The sequence below is a fragment of the Dama dama genome, chromosome 30, assembly GCF_033118175.1.
Source record: "Dama dama isolate Ldn47 chromosome 30, ASM3311817v1, whole genome shotgun sequence".
Lineage (NCBI taxonomy): Eukaryota > Metazoa > Chordata > Mammalia > Artiodactyla > Cervidae > Dama > Dama dama.
This window is the reverse complement of record NC_083710.1, coordinates 52063056-52085852: the sequence shown is the minus strand read 5'-3', so window position 1 is coordinate 52085852 and position 22797 is coordinate 52063056. Positions and strand designations below refer to the sequence as shown.

The 22797-nt window shown below is 36.7% G+C and overlaps 1 protein-coding gene across 1 annotated transcript in view; it reads right to left on the bottom strand.

Annotated features, from left to right (window-relative positions):
* Positions 1–22591, bottom strand: part of LOC133049346 (polyadenylate-binding protein 4) — a 55807-nt gene extending 33216 nt beyond the window's left edge. The window contains exon 1 of the mRNA XM_061133332.1: positions 22320–22591. Coding sequence (XP_060989315.1) covers positions 22320–22591 — 272 coding nt within the window. The remainder of the gene's footprint in view (positions 1–22319) is intronic.
* Between the last annotated feature and the right edge of the window lie 206 nt (positions 22592–22797).

The window sequence follows — 22797 nt, the reverse complement described above, 5'->3', positions numbered from 1 at the left end:
TGTCCCTGATAACAAATAACATGAGCATCTTTTCATGTGTTCGTTTGTCATTCATATAACTTTTTCGGTGAAATGGGTTTTCAGAACCTTTGCCCATTAAAAAAATTGAGTTGTTTACCTTATTGTTGACCTTTAAGTAAACTCATTGTATATTTCAGACACAAATGTTTTATCAGATGTTTGTTTTACAAATATTTTTGGAAATATTGCTGCAACTACAATGTTAGAACATTCAGTTAAGTTCAGTTCAGTTCAATTCAGTTGCTCAGTCATGTCCGACTCTTTGAGACCCTGTGGACTGCAGCATGCCGGGCTTCCCTGTCCATCACCAATTCCCGTAGCTTGCTCAAACTCATGTCCATCGAGTCGGTGATGCCATCCAACCATCTCATCCTCTGTCATCCCCTTCTCCTCCTGCTTCAATATTTCCCAGCATCAGCGTCTTTTCCAATGAGTCAATTCTTCACATCAGATGGCCAAAGTATTGGAACTTCAGCTTCAACATCAGTCCTTCCAATGAATATTCAGGACTGATTTCCTTTAGGATGGACTGGTTGGATCTTCTTGCAGTTCAAGGGACTCTCAAGAGTTTTCTTCAACACCACAGTACAAAAGCATCAGTTCTTCAGTGCTCACCTTTCTTTATAGTCCAACTCTCACATCCATACATCACTGCTGGAAAAACCATAGCTTTGACTAGTCAGACCTTTGTTGGCAAGGTAATGTCTCTGCTTTTTAATATGCTGTCTAGGTTTGTCATAGCTTTTCTTTCAAGGGGCAAGCATCTTTTAATTTTATGGCTGCAGTCACCATCTGCAGTGATTTTGGAGCCCCAGAAAATAAAGTCTGTCATGGTTTCCATTGTTTTCCCGTCTGTTTGCCATGAAGTGATGGGACCAAATGCCATAATCTTGGTTTTTTGAATGTTGAGTTTTAAGCCAACTTTTTCACTCCCCTCTTTCACTTTCATCAAGAGGCTCCTTTTTTCCTCTTCACTTTCTGCCATAAGGGTGGTGTCATCTGCGTATCTGAGGTTGTATTGTATCCTCACAGTATTAGGACTTTATTTATAATTAATTAAAATCCTAAATTTGCTGTAAAATAATTGAAACAGGTAGTTTAAAGGTTAGAGAAAAGGCCAATTAGACCTAAGAAATTGCATATTCCCTTTAGCTTGAAAGGGGTTATGACTCTTAAAATTATAAGCCACATTGTTTCCTTTCTTTTGATTAATCTCCCACTGAGACATCATTGCATACATAACAGTCATTCTGTATTTCTTACTAACTTCACCCCTGTTTTATTCTATGCCTACTCCATGAATGAATCATAATTGTCTGAGCCATTCATGGTAATGGCTTTGTCAATATCCATATGAAAGTAACCTCTGGTCAATACAAATTAAAGATGTAAAGAAAACTTTAGTAGAACAGTTTAGGGAAAGGTGAGTTCCTTTCCCGCATGACAAAAAAGATTTCTTTTTGATACCCTTTCTCTTTCTTGCTTTGGACATTTTTATTTAAGAATGCAAATTCTCGAGATTTGTCACCTCTTGCAACCATGTAGAGTAATAAACCCAAAGATAAGTGTTAACATGCTGAGTGAGAAGGTGACGTGAAAGAAAGAAATGAGCTTGAGTGTTTGATGACATTATTGAACCATAGAAGCAATTTTGGAACCAACCCTGGAACGCCTACCTCCAAATGTCTTACTTTAGTGAAAATTAAAGGGTCTGTTTTTGAGCCAGTGCTTTTCAATCTTTACACATCATGGCAACATATGAAATCATATTTGTATTTGTTTACATATTTATGACCAACCTAGACAGCATATTAAAAAGCAGAGACATTACTTTGCCAACAAAGGTCTGTCTAGTCAAAGCTATGACTTTTCCAGCAGTCACATATGGATGTGAGAGTTGGACTATAAAGAAAGCTGAGCACCAAAGAATTGATGTTTTTGAACTGTGGTGTTGGAGAAGACTCTTGAGAGTCCTTTGAACTGCAAGGAGATCCAACCAGTCCTGAGGAAATCAGTCCTGAATATTCATTGGAAGGACTAATGCTGAAGCTGAAGCTCCAATACATTGGCCACCTGATGCAAAGAACTCACTCATTTGAAAAGCCCCTGATGCTAGGAAAGATTGATGGCAGGAGGAGAAGGGGACAAAACGGGATGAGATGGTTGGATGGCATTACCAACTCAATGGACATGAGTTTGAGCAAGCTCTGGGAGTTGGTGATGGACAGGGGCGCCTGACGTGCTTCAGTCCATGGGGTTGCAAAGAGTTGGATATGCCTGAGCAACTGAACTGAACTGAACATATCTGTAAACAGGTAATCCTCACAAAAGACAAGTTGCTCAGGAGTTTCATTTGCTTCAGGCTGCCCATCCTGAAGCAGGGTCCAAGATTGGCATCTCAGCCACCTGCCAACCATTAATAACACACTGTTGCACGCTGGTTGAGAAGTTCTGGTTTCAGACATGTGTGACTTAGGACTGAATGCATCCTAATTATGATACATACCAAGTACAGGGGCTTCCCTCATAGCTCAGCTGGTAAAGGATCCCCCTACAATGCAGGAGACCACGGTTCAATTCCTGAGTCAGGAAGATCCACTGGAGAAGGGATAGGCTACCCACCCCAGTATTCTTGGGCTTCCCTTGTGGCTCAGCTGGTAAAGAAATCTGCCTGCAACATGGGAGACCTGGGGTTGATCCCTGGGTTGGGAAGATTCCCTGAAGAAGGGAAAAGCTACCCACTCCAGTATTCTGGCCTGGAGAATTCCAAGGACTGTATAGTCGATGGGGTTGCAAAGAGCTGGACATGACTGAGCGACTTTCACTTTCACTAAGTACAGATTTAAACCAATAGAAAATATTTTTTGTTATGGAAGTCAGCAAACAAACCCATCAGATAATGTCAGATAAAAGTAGGCTCACATTTGTACTTTTCTGTGATTTCCTAAAATTGGGTGGAGTTTGGAAACTTCTTGGTCTTCTGGAATATACCTGGGAGAGTTGTGTCAGAAAGACATAAGTTAACTTTGTACTCATACCATCATTTTAATTCAATGGCATTGGCATATTATGGTAGGCTAACATTGAGAAGGCATATCTTTGCTGTAAAAATGCAAAAAACAGGAAAAAAAAAACTTTAATCTGTTGTCTGTTAATATTTGAACAGCTGGATGCAATTCATAATATGGCTATCACACCAAGTCAACTCAAGTGGAAAAAAACAAAACAAAACTAAAAACAGGTCCAGTAACTAAAATCTCTTAGAATGTTAGGAAACCTCAATGTACTCTCATGATCATCTTTCCAACAGACTAAGCAACCCTGGGGTTACTCCAGTGCAAAGTCCCCTAATACAGAACTAACATGACAGTGTTATACTTATGATGGGTAATTTTTAAAAGGCTTACAAGTGTTCGTGTTCCAAATAAGGACTGTGATTCCTAAAGAGGCAACATTTCTAAGCATTTCTTTTTCATAATTAAATAGGTTTTCTGGCAGCAGACAATGAAATTCACAAAATTTATATTGACTCCTTCTGTTTGGGAATAAATTATAGGCTCTGGATATCTCTGAATCACATTCTAACTCTCAAATTTTTATTTATTATTACAAGGCTGCTGGAGCATAAATTTCTTGGAAACCAAGTACTTTCTTCAGGAAAAAATGTGGCAGATATTTGGTTTTCCTTTTAAAACAATAGTTTCAATATTTGAAAGTGTATTATATACATTAAATACATATATAGTATTTATTTCAGTATATATTTCCATATGTTGTAATATATTTTACTTTATATATTAAATGTAACATTTTGTTTACGTGTTATCACTTATTTATTTACTTATAAGTGAAAGAATTTAACTCGGCACACCATCATGTGAAAGGACATTTGGTATTAGCTAAGTCTTATGGTTTAGATATGACTACTAAGATTAATATGAACTCTTTTTGTGCAAATATGAGATCATCAACAAATAACTATGTTTGCAAAGCATGAAACTACTAGAAATTTTCAGCTAGCACTTTCCCTGATAGTGATTTTCAGTACAGGGTGTCTCATTTGTAATGTATGGATGGCAGTAAAGGTCAACAGAAATGAGTGAGATTTTGGCTTGCAATCACACCAGCTGGAAACACCACAGTGGAATACCTGAAACCAGTTATGCTGTAGGACTGCCAAGGGTGTAGACCTTCATCTTTTGTGGCTTTCTGACTAGCTCATTTTTTTTGCATAAGTATGTTAGTCGCTCAGTCATGTCCAACTCTCTGAGACCCCATGGACTGTAGCCCACCAGGCTCCTCTGTCCAGGTGAGAATACTGGAATGGGTAGTCATTCCCTTCTTCAGGGCATCTTCCCAACTCCGGGATCGAACCCAGGTCTCCTGCACTGCAGGCAGATTCTTTTCCATCTGAACCACCAGGGAAACATATATTTTGGCTAATTTCCAGGTCAAAATATTGACTAACTTTGTGGTGTGCAATGAAGTGCTATTTTTAGCCTTGCATTAGGAATGAATCTAGCAGAGAAACTGTAGTTGGCCTCTCCCTGCACAAGGCAGCAGCTCAGGAAAGCAATTGCATCTAGTGGAATGATCTCAGCTGAGGGATATGGAGCTTTTGGGTTGTGAGCAAAGAAATATTGCTTTCTGGTCCTATCAGCCCTCCAAAAAAGCCCTTACAATGCTCTTTCAGATTCTATCTGAGGAAGTAGGGCTCATTTCAAACTCTAGTGGGAAAACTGGGAGCTATAGCTAAATGACAGTAGATATGATAATTTCTATAGTTCAAACCGTCAAAAGTTCACATCCAGGTGACAATTGCTCAACTACTTGTTGAAATTGGCATCCATCAGGTGACTTCCCTGAGGGAAATAGATATAATTGCTTTATAGGAACACCTCATTCTGCCTAATAATTTCTTTTTCCCAAAGGGTCTCATTTCCACATCTTCAAAACTGTCAGTCATTCATTCATGCAAAATCATAGTTTTCAAATGAGCTTGGAAGAGTGCTTACCTAATTCTGTCTTCCTAAAGCAAAAATTTGCAGTGCCTAAAGAGAAATTGCCAGTGAAATATGACCAAAAAATACAAGGTTCAAACAAACAAACAAAAAAGAGTAGAATGTTTTAAGAAGGTATTCAAAGACTTTATTAAATTAATTGTTTTTTAAAGGAGTAGAAAGCGGCCAATAGGTTGGGTAATTAGGAAGCAATTGATTAATTTTTTAAGAGATGGACGCTGGACAACATAATTTGAAAATAAAAAGTAAAGGGGGGACAATGGGTAAACACCATTTTCTTGAGAATTTCAATGAGAAGGAGAAGAGGAAGACAGTGCAGTGTATTGATGAAGAATATATCTGCAGTTAGATAAGTCTTTTTAGAATGAGAGAAACTTGAACCCTTTGAAAGCACAAAGAAAAGTGCAAGCAAAGTTAGAACAGGATAAATTCAGGAGCAAGAGAGGACACTTGATGGACTAAGATTCCTAAAGGGTTGGGAATGGATGTACAGAGGGTAATAAAGGTGGAGGGACTGGTTTTGGCAAGGAGAAAGGTTAACCACTTTCAGTTTGGAGGCAGGTAGACCAGGAAGAAAAGGAAATGTATGGGGTTGGTGGGGACTGAGGTGAGGGGATGGACAATAGTAAATGTGTTTACACTTGATGGCTTATTTTTTCTCATATTAAAGTTATCATGGGTGAAATGAAGAAAGATGGTAAAAGTCTTTGGAGGAACTCTCCTTTTCCAAAGAGCTGAGATGAAATGATTAGAGTTTGGCATGCAAGATGAAATGCCATTCATAGAGGATTCTATGGCCAAAGCAACAGTTTTACAGGAAAACTTCAATGCTAGACACTCATATTAAGACCAGTAATATGGACATTGTGGCGATACCATTTTTAGACCTAGCTTGTATAGCTCATCAATTTATTTAGTTCTTTGAATCCAATCCTCTCAGCACCCATGGAGTACTTATCACTTATCATGATGCTCAGTCACAGCATACACTCACCTATGGGATAAGCCCTCCATATTTTTTAAAAGAGCACTTTAGCATTCCAAGAAATGCATTCTAAGTCAGAAAAGACTCAGAGATTATTTTATACTTTGTGCTTTTCTTACCTTTGTTTCCTTTTTGCCTTTGACCTATGTTCTTTCATCAGGAACATTATAAATATATAATTTTCCTGTAAGCCTGTAAGTGGGTTCTGAATTATAGGCTTATCAATCCTCTTTTATATGTCTCAGGAAAAAACAGAACTCAGTCTGAAAACATTGCCCTTGGATTCTTTAGTACAATTATGACCTTGCAGAAAATATAGTAGCTTTTCCTTAGAAATGGTATCTGACTGTCACTGCTATCTTATAGATATTTTATACGAGAAGGAATAGAGGGTCACTTCAAACTTCATAAAGTACGTCCTAATGGTCACTTAAATGCAAGTCTAGAAGATGACTGGGTTAGTAACCCACTTAGGTTGAGTGATAATAAACTTCCAAAGAAGAAAATGGAGAAAATATCAGGCTAGAAATACTGGTGGAGGCCTAACAGGCAGAAAAATAATATAACCGTGTTGATTTTTAGGATCAAGACCATTTATAATAAAGGAATGTATAGATTTAATGTGCCTTTTATGTTGAGCAAAGGTAAAAGAAAATAAATGGGATCTTTCCATTTCATGAAAAATATATTTTATTTGGATATCAGGGAAATGCTATGAAAGAGGAGGGTAAGCAGTGCTTACGGGAGCATATAGAAGAGGGAGGGCAAGAGTTCAGCTGCTGGGATGTGGGAGATTCCAGCAGATTGTGGGCAAACTGAAATATTTTTATCAAGTAGGAATTCAAACAGTACTTTGAATCTTATTGATATCTCTGCTGTTGAATCTGTTACTTTGCCCATAACAGTTACATAGTATATATTTTGGGGGGCTTTCCTAGTAGCTCAGTAGGTAAAGCATCTGCCTGCAATACAGGAGACCCGGTTTCCATCCCTGGGTGGGAAAGATTCCTTGGAAAAGGAAATGGCAACTCAATCCAGTGTCCTTGCCTGGAAAATTCCATGGACAGAGGAGACTGGTGGGCTATAGTCCATGAGGTCACAAAGAGTCAGACATAACTGAGCAACTAACACACACACACACACACACACACACACACACACATATTTTTCATATTAAGACTGACTCTTTTTTTAAGATTTTTTGATGTGGGTCATTTTAAAAGTCTTTATTGAATTTGTTACAGTGTTGCTTCTGTGTTACATTTTGGTTTCTTGGCCAGGAGGCATATGAGGTTTTAGCTCCCTGACCAAGGATGGAACCCCTACTCCCTGCATTGGAAGGTGAAGTCTTAACCACTGGACTGCCAGAGAAGTCCCAAGGACTGACTCTTTGTGTTTTTAAATATTGAAACAAAATTCAGCTTATATCAATATTTTTGAAGGACCTTTATTTTTTAACTTGTCTATTAAATTATTTATTTCTTATTGTAACTATCACTATTTTCTCTTTTCAAAAATTTTGTATCATTCTTGGTTATAAAACAAAGGCTTTGTCTAAAAATATTGAAGTGGACTATCAGCCTACAGAAAACTTTGAAGTATGGTATTTTTCATTAATCTGTAAAAAATATCTTTGTTCTGAGCTTGATATTTATAAAATGTTTAGCTTTTTATTTTATAGCCCTGATTATTTTTGTACTTCACTTTTTATTGTTAAAAAAATTAGATGTTATTTAAAGTGCAGTTGTTTCCCAAGCTCCCTAGGTTAAGTTTTTCGCATGAATATCCATAATTTGTTAAAATTTAAAATTGTTTATATTGTTGTCACTTTTTCATTATGGTAAGCAACAGATGTTTCGGGATGCCAGGTCTGCTGTTTCTAAACCTAGAAAATGGTTCTTTATTTATTAATAAAGAAGAAAGTTACTGTAGATAATAAAGGACATAGTAAAATCTAGAGTCTGTTTTCTAGAACAGCGCTGTCCTGCAGCAGTGATGCCCATGCCTTTACAAACTTAAATTGGAATGGAATCAATAACTTTTTCCTGGTTTACTGAAAGACCCTATAAAGAAACTCTATTCCACCAAGGCAGTGTTTAACACTTCAAAGAGCATCATATTCTTCTGTTTGGGATTGTAGTTATGCATAACTATGTGTACAGAACTTCAGACCAGCCAAGAAACTCACATGACTTTAGACCAAAGCAACTAGCTAGGTTGCTAGGATGCTTTGAGGTGAAACCTTTTATAATCTTTTCCTTAAATGCCCCCCAGACCTTATGCAGTAGGTAGTAAATGTCTAAAATATTTAAGTCTGTTCTATGTGTGTATGTGCTCAGTTATGTCCAGCTCTTTGCAACCCCTTGGACTGTAGCCCACCTGGCTCCTCTGTCCTTGGGATTTTCTAGGCAAGAATATTGGAGTGGGTTGCCATTTCCTTCTCTAGGATATCTTCCCAACTCAGGGATTGAACCTGTGTCTCTTGTTCTCCTGCACTGGCAGGCAGATTCTTTACCACTCTGATACCTGGAAAGCCCTCTACATCTTTTCTAGGTCTCATGAGTTCTTCAAGAAAGAGCCGTAGAGCTGATTTGTCTGTTTCTGCCTTCCAGATGTTGTGGTTTGGTGTTTTGTTGACTGATGAGTTAATTACTGTTTTCATAAAATCTCTCTACTTCCATGGCTACTAGAATCATTCTACCTTTCAGACAGTGTCACAAATAAAAACAAAAACAAAATAAGAAATAGAAGCCAAAAAATGTTAGCAACAACTCTTTCCTTTAAAAGAAAAAAGAAACCCACATTTTACTGTGAACTAACATAAAGTGCACAAATTAAAAACGTACAGCTCATTGAATTATTGTGTAAAGTAAACAGCGAGGCGAACAGACCACCATCCCTGCCACATGCTCCTTCTCCATCTAAAGCCTTCCTTATTCCTCATGGATAAACACCACCCTGACTTTAGTAGTAAAGCTACGCTTGCTTTTCTTCATTCAAATTACCACCTAAATAGGAATCATTAAAGACCATAGCTTAATTCCATCTGCTTCTATGAGAAGAGTCACGCATAATGATTTGTTCAGTTTCTTTTATTTTGTCAATCATTGTGATTGCAAGATGCCTCCCTGCTCTTTGTAGCTACAGTTTATTCATTTTTTTTAAACCTATATTTGGTGTTCTATTGTACCCAAATTTATTAAATCCACTGTTGATGAACACTTAGGTTGATTTCAGCTTTTGGTTGATGTGAGTGATGCTGCTGTGACTATGCTTTGGTATTCTTATGAGCATCTGGTACACATGTGTATTAATATAGCTAGGAGTGGAATTTCTGGGTCATAGAGAATGCATGTCTCCAACTTTAAAACTTTTCCTTAGTGGTTGTGCCAATTTACTCTGCCAATAGCAATGTATTAACATTCTTTTTGGCTGCATAGCCTCATCAACTCTTGGAATGGTCAGTTCTTTGAATTTAGTGATAGTGGTGAGATTCTCACTGTAAATGGAATTTGTGTTAATTTTACATAGCATTTGACCATTCAGGTACCCATTTTAGGTGGCAGTTTAAGTCTTTCGCCAGTTTCCTCTGAGTTATTCTTTTCTTGTTGAATTTTAGGAGTTCCCTATTACTCCGAATGTAAACCCCCTATAAGTTATACCTGTTGTAAATATCTTTTCCCAGCCTACAGCTGACCTTACACCGTCTTCACATTTATGTTTAATAATTACTCAAAATGATCAATCAGTCTTCTACTTGGTGCATTTAACACCCCTCCTGCAGGAAAAGAGCAAATTAGCCAAGATGGTGTGGCCAGGCTCCCTGGCCCGTGGCCTCTTGCTCTCGCCCCATGGTTTGTAAATAACGATTGTGTAACAGCTGAGATCACTTTTAGCACTACGCAGGCACATCACGGCTTACTTGCTTGCTCACGGGCTACTTTGTGCGGTATGCCTGTATAAGCTTCATCATGGAAGCCCTGGCTGCTGCTGTTTTGGGCCTTCACTGGAGCGACATCATGGTTATGTTTCATGAGGTTATGCTATGGCTCCATTATAACTACGTTAGGGTTATGTTCTGGCTGCTGCTATGTCTGCTGCGTCAGGCAGAAGAGAGGCCGTGTTATGGCTGCCATGCAGAATAAATGTATCTGCAGTTCCTAAGGCTCCTCGAGTCTCCTTCCAGCCTCTTAGCTTGAGCCTTGCCTACCCTAGGTTCAGCCAAGAGTGCAGACAGGACAGTGTGAACCACAAGACAACTGTCATCACAAACAGGATCAGCAGTACACCTCCTTTCTTCTATGAGGGGCTTCCGCAATGGCTCAGCAGGTGAAGAAGCCACCTACAGTGCGGGAGAGGCAGGAGACACCAGTTCAGTCCCTGGGTGGGGAAGATCCCCTGGTGAAGGAGATGGGAACTCACTCCAGTATTCTTTCTGGGAAAATCCCATGAACAGAGGAGACGGGCGGGCTACAGTCCATGGGGTCACAAAGAGTTGGACACAACCACAACTTATAGAAGTGACTAAACACTTCTATAAATTATTTTCAGTAAAAATCAGTAATTCAAAGAAGTTGTGTAATGAGATAATGAAAACAAGCCTTTATTGAGCTTTGATAAATAACTGTGCTAGTTCAGAAATTAAAGTAAAATACGAGGAGAGATCAAGATGGTAGAGTAGGAGGATGCTGGGTTCACCTCCCCCCACCCCCACACACATAAACTATTTATAGAGCGACTGTCACTGAAATCTAACCAGGGACTAGCAGGACGATTCTTCTACAACTGAGGCTGTAGAGGAAGATCTGCATGGAGTCTGGCCAAAAGGGGGGAGGGACACACACTTAATGGGGGACAGGGAAGAAGAGGGGGATATCACAGGATCAGAGCTCCTCCCTGGGGAACGAGTGATTTGAGCCACATCTTAAGTACCCTAGCCCTTGGCTCCAACACCAGGAAGATGATTCCTTAGCTGGTTTGAAAACCAGTGGAACTTATCCAAAGGCTGTCAGAAACCAAGACTGTCCTTGGAAAGTGCATGCAGCGTGGAAACAGCAGGTTGTTTCCTGGGGCTCTGGCTGGCTTGCCCCAATCATCCCAGGGTACCCCCAGGCCACATGGGCCTCTGCTCCGGTCAGTTTTGTTTCAGGGCTGATCCTCACTAAGGTGGAGGCTGCTGTTGCCAAGGAGAGTATACACACACGGGGGCAACTGACCAGATTCGAACCCAGCCCTGTCCTGATCCGAGTCAAGGCAGCCATTGCCAGCATGCTCTTTGGTGCACACTCCCTGAAGGGAGGTTGGCTTCAGGGCAGAGACAACCACTGCCAAAGTGCCCATAAGGCCAGCTCAGGGGTGTGTCACCGAACCCCCTGGCCCTGACCCAGCCTCTATCCAAGATGTGCATATTTGGGAAAAAAGTGAAATCAGTGCAGATGTACAACCCCCAAGCGCTCAAGCCTTGGCCTTGCCCCAGCCAGTGTGGAGACTCCCATTGCACTGGAGAGAAACTCAGTTCCCTCCTCCGGACTCCTGCTCCAGCCACTTGGCCCTGCCTCACCCGACTCCTGCCCCTAACAGGGTGGTGATGGCCATTGAGCTTAGGAGAAGGCCCTGCTTACACCTGGCTCCGGCTCTCACCCCTCCAGCTAAGGCTCCACCTCCCACCATGCAGCTGCTGCTAGCACAATGAGGAGGTTCCTCAGAAAACTGGAAACAGAACTACAGTATGACCCAGCAGTTCCACTCCTGGGTATATATCTGAAGAAAAAATACAAACTAGAGAAGATATATGCACCTCCATGTCTGTAGGAACACTGTTTACAATAATGAAGATATGGAAGCAACCTGTCTCCATCAACAGATAAATGGATAGAGAAGATGTGATATAGACACACAATGGAATACTACTCAGTCATAAAAAGAGAAAGGTTTTGATATTTGCAGCAACACAGAAGGACCTGGAGGGTATTATGCTTAGTGAATTAAGTCAGACAGAGAAAGACAAATACTGAATGTTTTCACTTATATTTGGAATATAAAAAATGAAGAAAATGAATGAATATAACAAAACAGGTACAGCCTCACAGATACAGAGAAAAATGGTTACCAGTGGGGAGAGGGGTCAGAGAAGGGGGCAAGACAGGGGGGGAAGATTAAGAAGTACAAAGTACTATGTATAAAATGAGTAAGATACAAAGATGCAATGTAAAGCACAGGGAATATAACCAATATTTTATAATAACTTTAAATGGAATATAATCTATCAAATCACAATGTTGTATCCCAGAAACTAATATAACATTGTCAATCTACTATACTTCAGTACAAAAATAGTGAGAGAGAATGGGGAAAAACATTTGAAAATAAAAGTCTGGACAAAAGTAAGGAAGAGTAAGAAATATTACCACTCAAAAATAAAAAAGTTAATACATAAATATATGTAATTATACTACTTTATGTTTGAGATATTTTCTTGTTGCTGTTGTCGTACTGACTCAATATTATTTTTTAATGCTGAGTACAATTTTACTTTATTTGTGCTTTGTTTTTATTAATATTTTATTTTATGATTATTATTTTTGGCTACAAGTCACATGAGATCTTAGTTCCCCAACCAGGGATCAAACCTATTCCCCGTGAAGTGGAAGTGAGGAGTCTTATCCACTGGACCACCCGGGAAGTCTCTCAATATTATTTTTTGATGATAATGAGTACATCACTTGAAATTCTTTACATAATTTCTTTACAGATTTCTCCACAAAATTGCTGATTTCTTAAAAAAAAATGCAAATAACTTCAGAACAAAAACCAAAACTGTTTATTCAGCTGTTTTTATATGTACCTATCTGTTTGAACTTTGGCTTGCCTCACACTGATGTATAATATTCTATGAAAATAACTAGTGACTAAGTGAATTTTCACAAAACTGAGCAAATCAAGAATATAACAGTAACATGATTTAATAGTAGTTGTAACTATGACTGTTATGGGCCTTTGTTTTTTAAAAATTACTGGACAATTACTACTAGAAAATTATTTACATTGAATATCATTATATCAGATTGTAATTAAAGGATCAAATTTTAAACTGTTGTGTTTTAAACCAAATAATATTTTTAAAAGTATATATTTAAAAATAAAAGACAGTATTCACCTAGAATTCTCTTTGCAGAAGCCTTTATTGAAAGAGTCTTCTTTCATAGTTTTAAGATTAGTGAGAGTTCCTATTTATTCTTGCCTTTTTTGTTGATTGCTTCAAATTTATTTTCACTCAGTGTAAAACTATTTCAGATTTTCATTTTAATGTCTTCTTTCACCCAATGTTATCTTGGATTTTAGTTATAATTTTTCATAATTACATAATAAAAATTCATATTGGGATTTTCTGGTTAATTTTTACTGGTTTCTAAGTTATTATATTATAGCCTTTTGCAATTTATTGAGACTTAAGGAGTGTGTGCCAATTTTAATAAGTTGAAAAAGATGTACATTCTGAGATTGTTCTAAGCACTATTCTATTGATATTTAGGTCAGTTAGGTAAACATTAATTTTGTGCTTAAAACTTGTCTATATTCCTTACTAAATTTTTCAGTTACTGAGAATTTGGCATTAAAACCTTCCACTGATAATTGTGATTTTGTCCATTTCTCTTCTTAGTTACTTCTTGCTTTTTATTTTTGAGGCTGTATTAATAGTTATATGCAAAGTCATTATGTCCATTTAGAGCTGATTCTTTTATCACTGTGAGATGCCCTTTTTTGATCTCTAGTGAAAAGAGAGAGAATAGGAAAAGTTGCCTGAAGCACCATTTCTAACTCGTGTGCAGAATTTAGATCTTTAAAATGGCTATAGTACCCGTTTCAACAAGAAAATATTAACTAGCCTCTCAACAAGCTAAGACAAATATTTGTGGTGAAATTGTGTGGGGAATTATCGGCAGTATGTTGACATTTATAAACTTACAGGGCAGGATGTTATAGTAAGTTATGCTGAGGCAAGATGGCTAGAAACGCCTTGGTTCCTCCTAATGAAATAAACTGGTGTCCAAGAAAGATTGAGTGTCTCAGTGATCCTGGTATCTAATGAGACATCGTTAAACCATTTGGGATGTACTGCATGCACGCTTTCTAAGATTATCTCATTTTAAAATTACATTTATTTTAATGCATCATTTTTTTTTAATATCAAGAAACAAAATTTTTAAGGCAATTGGAGATTGAAATTCTGCTGTGACACTATCTGATATTGTCTCCCTGAGTGACCTGCTTTGGAAAAAATGTCTTCACGTATGTACATTTACACATATACATATATATGAAGGGAGGGAGGATTTTTTTTCAAAAATCTCAAGTAATACTACCTCTTGTTAACATCAGTTATTGTTACCACTTAGTTCCTTGAATCAACACAAAATCCCCATGCTCTCTAACTACCTGACTTTCAGGTGAGGGATCAGCATTCAGAGAATGTAAATACACTGCTGAAGATCACACAGTTTAAAAGAAAAAGAGCGATTATTGAAACATAGATTTTTAAACTATGTTTATTATTATTCAAACTTTTTTGAATCTGAAATCAATGCTCTTTGCACTATTATGTGCTATTAAGAACTACCTGTTTTATGTCAAATGAAAGTACTCTGACCAAGAAAAGAAACCTCAAGATGAAGAAAATGATACTCTTAGGACACTCTAAAGTTCAACTGCAAGAAACATATAGTTATAACATGCTGGCAAAGAATCTTGTCAAGGAGTACTGAGGCCATCCAGATGCAAAATCAATTAGAAAAGGCCAGAGATCAAAGGGCAATATTGTCGACATTGTTTCATGAATAGCATAGGTACAGGGTCTGTTTGTCATCATCTTTGATCATTTCTAAAATAGACTGCATGCTTATAGGTTGCATGTAAGTATTAAAGTGCTTTTTAAAGTATAGCAGTGTCTGTGAATAAGGAATGTGATGTAAATTGATATACTCTTAAGAAAACATGATCCATGAAAATCTGACCTTTCTATAGGTTTAATGAGAATTGATGCTCATTTTATAAAAAGACTATTACTTAGGAAAATGATTCTGTGGGATTCTTTTAAAATCCAAGCTCTTCTAATGCTTCTAGAAACAATTTCATTTACAGTAGCTGGATTTGCACAAGATTTCTCAGGAGTTTATGCATTGCAAGAAATGCCATAAGTCATGTGTACTTGAATAAATGTAATATTTAGAGAGGATTAAAGAGCAAATAATTTGGAATAATACAATTATATGCACAGCCCAATGCAACCAGATCGTTTCTTTCAATGATGCACAGTGCAGAATAAGGGAAGATATATTGTCACAAGCAAGATTTATAAACCCAATTACATATTCAGCTATCTGAAATTCTAGTTTTTGCTTATTCTGAATGAAAATCCATGTCAGGGTTGGTTTATAAAGAAAGGGTGACCACCACTGCTAAGAAACACGTAAGTCAAAAGTATCAGTTTAGGGACATGACCTGATTTGAATGAGTTAAGGCTGTATTTTCAGATCAGAATCTTATTTTCTTGAGTAGTTTGAATCCATCAGAAGGACTTCAAGGAAAAGGGTGGGATTTCTGCAATCACTCAGACCCAGGAATGTGATGATTCATACTTTATTATGAACTGTGACACAACCAAATGCATGTATTAACATATTATTAAGCACTCACAGATGGCTTAAATTTACAAAGTGCACATTTTAATTGCATTTGTATTCACAATAGCAACTATAAAAAGGCAGGTAATAATATTGTAATAGTAACAGTAACAGTAATAACCTAGAGAAATGCTTTTCCATTTAAAGAAATTAAATGCATTTTGAGAAAATTTCTCGTCATGGACTATGACTTTACATCTAGTTGTTCTTGTATACAGGCAATTATATAATAGATTCTTTTTTTAATTGAAGTATACTTCATTTATATCTGGTCCCATCTCTTCATGGCAAATAGATGGAGAAACAATGGAAACAGTGAGAGACTTTATTTGGGGGGGCTCCAAAATCACTGCAGATGGTAACTGCAGTCATGAAATTAAAAGACTCTTATTTCTTGGGAGAAAAGCTATGACCAACCTAGAGAGCATATTAAAAAGCAGAGACATTACTTAGCCAACAAAGGTCCGTCTAGTTAAAGCTATGGTTGAGAGTTGGACTATAAAGAAAGCTGGGCGCTAAAGAATTGATGCTTTAGAACTGTGGTGTTGAAGAACATTCTTGAGTCCCTTGGACTGCAAGGAGATCCAACCAGTCAATCCTAAAGGAAATCAGTCCTGAATATTCCTTGGAAGGACTGATGCTGAAACTGAAACTTCAATACTTTGGCCACCTGATGCAAAGAACTAACTCACTGGAAAAGACTCTGGTGCTGGAAAAGATTGAAGGCAGGAGGAGAAACAGACGACAGAGGATGAGATGATAGGATGGCATCACCGACTCGATGGACATGAGTTTGAGCAAGCTCTGGGAGTTGGTGAAAGACAGGAAAGCCTGGTGGGCTGCAGTCCATGGGGTCACAAATAGTCAGACATGACTGAGCGGCTAAACTGAACTGATTTACAAGGTTGTGTTAGTTTCAGGTGCATAGCAAGCGATTCAGATACATATTATTTATATGAAAATAATATTGTTTTTGTTGCTGTTTAGTCGCTCAGTCGTGTCTGACTCTTTGTAACCCCATGGACTGCAGCCCACCAGGCTCCTCCGTTCGTGGGATTTCCCAGGCAAAAATAATGGAATCAGTTGCCATCTTTTACTCCAGGGGATCTTCCTGACCCATGGATGGAACCCACATCTCCTGCATTGCAGGCAGTTTCTTCACTGTTAAGCCACCAGGGAAATCTGGAAGCCCTATATATGTAAATATTTTCAGATTCATCCCATTATAGGTGATTAAAAAATATTGAGTATATTTCCCTGTCCTATACAGTAGGTCTTTGTTATTTATCTATTTTATATACAGTAGTGTATATATGTTAATCCCACACTCCAAATGTATTCTTTCCCTCTTCCCTTTTGGTAACCATAAGCTTGTTTTCTATATCTATAGGTCTATTCTTAATATCTGGTTGGTCTTGTAAATAGTCAATCCCAAAACAGATTCTTTAGACTACATCTTATCCACCTCCTATAAAATGAGCTTGCTGTTTTTGGAATGGATAGCTCCTTGTTATCCCAATCTCAGCTCAAATGCCACCTCCTCAGGGCAGCCACCATAAGTCCTTGTTGAAGTAGCTTTTTCTTACCATTTGTTCCCAAGACCTATCACATTAAGATATTTTATCATATGTAATACTGATAACACTCTGGGATTATTTTTTATTTATTAGCTTATTTTCCTCATGTTGAGTCCCTCTTCCTGAATGGAAGCTTCATGAGGAAAAGAACATTTTACACAAACCCAGGCACTGAGTCCCTGGCATCTTGAAGAGCCTTCAGCACACAGCAGAGATGCTCAGTAAACACATGCTGAGTGAATAAATGCATAAAGAAAGTTTATAGCTGACATTTTATGGGCTAAATTCACTTTCATATTTTGTTATATGGTTGCATTTCCCTGGAGTACAGTTATGATTAAGGATAGTGATCAAATACAAAAACAGTGTTGATAATTAGTATAGTATTTAATCCATTTATTAATTTTAAACACTTTTTGCCTTTGTGCAAGTCATATTCTAGAGAGAAAGAGAATGTTGAATAAGTGTCATGTAAGGAAAAGGCAAGATACAAGAAGAGATTGTAAAGGGAGAAATTCATTGATTCTGGGTAGGTTCAGAAAACACTCTAGAAAGAAATGCTTTCTAGAAATGACCATATAAGTTATGGCCCAAACTGGGACATATTTGAGGGTAAAAAGTGGCAATAAACATATTCAAATAATTTATATCACCAATACAACAGATCTTTGAAACACAGTTTTAAAAAAAAAAAATAATGAGTCTTTTTAGTTAAAAGAGATAAAAAGAGGCATGGCAAGTTTGGTAGCCAGCTTTCAAGATGACCTTCAGTTAGCATCACCTCCTGGTATCCACACCCTTGGATAGTCCCAACTCACACTGAATCAGGGTTGGTCTGTGTGATTATAGAATATGGCAGAAGTGAGAGTGTGAAATTTTAAGACCATATTACAAAAGGCATTGCCACTTCTGCCCTGCTCTCTTGAGTACTCACTCTGGAGGAAGCCAGTAGCCACGCAAATAGCCTCAGGAGAGGCATGTGTGGGGAGGAAATGAGACCTGCCAACAACCAGCACTAACCTGACAATCATGTGAGTGGATCCTCCAGTAAGTGCATCTTCCAGGCCCAGTTAAGCCATTAGATGCAAGCTGCTCCATCAACACCTGGACTGGAACCTCAAGAAAGACTTTAATCAAGCTACTCCCAATTAAAAAAAAATTGTAAGAACAAGAAAAAAAAAATTTCTGTCCTACAGAAACTGTAAATTATAAATATTCATTGTTTTAAGCCATCCACTTTTGGGGTAACTTGTTATGCAGATATAAATCATTAATACAACAAATAATGCAATATAATAATGATGCTATCCTGGATCCTCAATTCTGCCCTGGAAGAAAAAAAGATGATATAAATTGACTTGGATTAATTGACAAAATTTTATATGGATGTTAGATTAGATAAAATACAATATGAGTCTTAACATCTACTGATAGTGATAACTGTGATTTTAACAAAAAGATATTCTTACTCTTAAGAAATGAATCCTGAAGTATTTAGGAATAAATGGCAAAAAGATATCCTATCTGCAGCTTACTCTCAAAGGTGATAGAGAAAGAAAAGAGAGAGAGTGTAAATGACTAAAGCAAATTAAAAAAAAAAATAGTAAATAAGTAAATGTGGTTAAAGGATATATGGCTAATCTTATGATCCAGCAATCCCACTCCTTGGCAGATATATTCAGATAAAATGATAATTCAAAAAGGTACATGCACCCCTATGTTCATAACTGCACTACTCACGATAGCCAAGAGATAGAAACAACCTAAATTCCCTTGACAGATGAATGAATAGAGAAGATGTATATATATATATATACACACATACATAGAGATCATCATACTACATGAAGTGAGAGAAAGACAAATATCATATGGTATTACTTATATGTCGTAAAAATATGACACAAGTGGACTTTTTTGTGAAACAGAAACAGACTCAGAGACATAGACAGCAGACTCGTGGTTGCCAAGTGGGAGGGTGAGCGGCTGGGGGAGGGAGGGATGAATTGGGAGTTTGAGATTAGCATATGCAAACTATTACATATAGGATGGATAAGCAACAAGGTCCTACTATATGGCACACAGAACTATATTCAATATTCTGTGATAAATCATAATGGAAAAGAATATGAAAAAAATGTATATGTGTATGTATGTTTATATATATATATGTACATAATATATATATGTATAAAACCAAATCAATTTGCTGTACAGTAGAAATTAATACAAACTATAAATCAAATATACTTCAATAAAATATGTTTTTTCCGAAAAGGATATGGAGTGATCTTACATACAATTTTTGTTTGACATTGTTTTATGCTTGACATTATTTCTTGATAAGAAGTTAAAACATACTTTTAAGAAAAAATTAAAGTAAAAAATAGCCTTATACATTAAAGCAAAGTTTTAAATCTTTGAATTAATCATATTAACATTAAAAATAACATAAATGATTAAACACTCAGTTCATATTCACACATTTTAATCAGTTTCTTAACTATATCTGTAACTAATACCTTATCTATATCTGTCCAAAGAATATATTTTCATTATTCTTAACTTTTTACAAAATTTTATTTTTCTTGAAAATTGACTTTATTTCTGATAAATTTGAAGTTGTTGAGACCTTGAACTGAAATTTATAGAGCATAATAATATTTTTAATTGAGATAATACTGTCTTGGTTTTTGATAAAGTACCTGATAAACTCAGAGCTAATTCTACCAAATAAAAGATATACTTAATTCCAACTTGTTTTGCTTTAAATTGTATAAATATGTCAATTCTGATACTTTCATAGGAACTATTTTTTCCCCTCCTTTTGAATGCCTTTTTAAATATTTTTCATGAGACCAAATTGATCAACTAGATTTGGTTAAGTTGTTAATCTTGATATTTATCCAAATTTAGGTATTCAAAATCATGGGCCTTCTCCATTCCATTGTATCCTGAGTTGGAATATAAATTTGTACAACTAAAAATAGCTCAATCAAAGCTTTATTCAGCTATTTCAAAGCTAAATTATTCAACCTTAAAGTGATGTTTTGCAAAGAGATGTAATAGAAATGTACAGGGTGTTGGAATAGTCTGTTTCTTGATCAGGCTGGTAATTACATGGGTATAAACAGGTATATATATACATGTTTACATATAATCAAGCTTTGAAACAATCATCAAACAATAAAAATATGTTGAACTGTACCCTTATGATCAATTTGAACTCTTTATTGTACGTAAATTGCACCTGAAAAAAAATAGTTGTCTTGTACATTATCTAAGCATTCATTATTTAATCTGTTCAGTTCCTATCTCATTTTTATGGGGATAAATGTCAATATCTTCCTGGTCATAATAATTGCAGGTGTTAAAAGCTTGGAAAGTAAAATTTTTGTAGCCCTTTGGTTAAACACTTAATTAAAGATATTCAAGTGATTTTCAACAAATGCAACCAAAATTTAGAGGGCTGTTTTAATTTACAAAAGGTTTATTATCATTTTAGGGCACTTAGGTTGACTTCAAACTAATTCAGAAGTTAAAACATTTCTAAAACCCAAGCAGTGTGAAACAGCAAAGTGAGAAAGCATGTACAGCTCTGCTGAAGCTTTTTCTAATTAATTCAACATCTGCCGCATGCCAACAATTTTATACTTCAGTTAGTTTATTTGTGCATATATATAACAAAATTGTAAAATGTGACATCTACAGGTTCTGTTTTGATTAGTAGATATTGCTATTTGTTTGGATGTTATTATTACTTATATGTACACCAGCGCAGATAGAGGAAAGTTTCTGCACCATAAGTTCCTTAATTTAGTAAGAATATTGTTTTTAACAAAATGCAGTGCTCCACCACACATGTATTGTGTTCATATTATTGCCACAACAAATAATTTTTTGTTCAATTTTAAACTTAATCAAGTTTACAATAGCATTCACACTAATATCAGATGTTTCACTATCAGCAGAATGAACTTCCAAAAGCTTTTCTTTGACTGCATGAATTGCATGAAAAATATATATTATTGGAATTCACTTATCTTCTACCTGAAACATTTAATGACCCTGATGTTATCCTGGCATAATTTAACTGTCTGAGATACTCTTTTGATCATAAAGCCAGACGTTAACCACCATTACTTCAGGTTTCAAATGTGTTCAGTGAAACTTGGAATCAAAGGACACATCATTAATTTAGAATAACAGGCAATTTAATTTAGATGAAAAGACATGTTTTGTGGTTTGATATGTAAACACACCTTCTGAAGCTGCTTCTATACCATCCATCACAGTGAATAGTAAATGTCAACAAACAATGTTTGCAAGTTACACATTCATCATCAATTATCTTGAGAAATGGAAATTCAGTATTTAATTTTTCATTAAACATGAAGTCTCATTTTTGAGCTTATTGCTGCCAGAAGAATTTATTGAAAAATTTTAAAAAACCATTATAAGATAATACAAAATAGTAATTATTACTGTATTATTTACAACCAGCAAAAGGCAACACAATTCCAGCAAATGCTTTCAGATTTCTCTGCATAAGCACTATGGTGTACTGTTCAGCTTCCATTTCTTGCATGTATTACTTTACTTGGGGGACCAAAATGAAATACCATAGATAGGATGGCTGAAATAATAGAAACTTATTTCCTCAAAGTACTGAAAGTTGGAAGTCCAGAATCGGTGCCAGCATGGCCAGGCTCTGTAGAGATTTCTTCTAGCTTACAGACCCTGTCTAGAGATATGGATACATGAGGCAATTTAATTTAGATGAAAAGATGTGTTTCATTCAATATTAAATTTTGAAAGGATGTGAATCAGAAGGAAGGAGGGCCTGATGGATCCCAAGAAAGTCTGAAACCTATAAAGGCAAATCTCATTAGATTTTAAAGCTAAAAATAACCCTCTTTGATTTAATGCTCTATTATCCAGGCCCCCTGGTTTAGTGGTATCACTCACATAGCTCTGAGGGACAGCCCTATCTCCTCAACTCCGCCCTTTGAGACCAAGGAGGAAATAGAATTACCCCTCAGGTGTATGGTGGTGTGGCAGCCCTGAAAATCTCTGAATTGCCTTCAGAGCCATTTTTCCCTTTCCTTGAAAAATAGCGCATAGTTGCATCCAAATAGTGCTATGGCCCAGTTCTGTAAAATCCAGGAAGTTCAACAGCCCTCCTTCATCCCATCCCACTTTCTTTGTCTTCTTGAGTTCAAACCAGCAATGTATTTGCTGGCATAAATCAGTCTCTATTCCTGGTTTCTGCTGAGATGACTGGTTAAATCCATGAGCCACAACCATAGTCTCTTTATCAAGCGATTGTTTGACCACATCCTTAGTGTTCTCTACAGAGCAAGCGTTCTCATTTTTTTGTATAGATATGCATAGGTTGAGAAATTGCTAAATCTTCAAGTTCTGGTTCCTTCTTGCTTCATATTGTCTTCTTCAATTCATCTTTCTCTTTTTCCACTTCATTATAAGAAGTCAGGAGGAATGAAGTTTCCCCT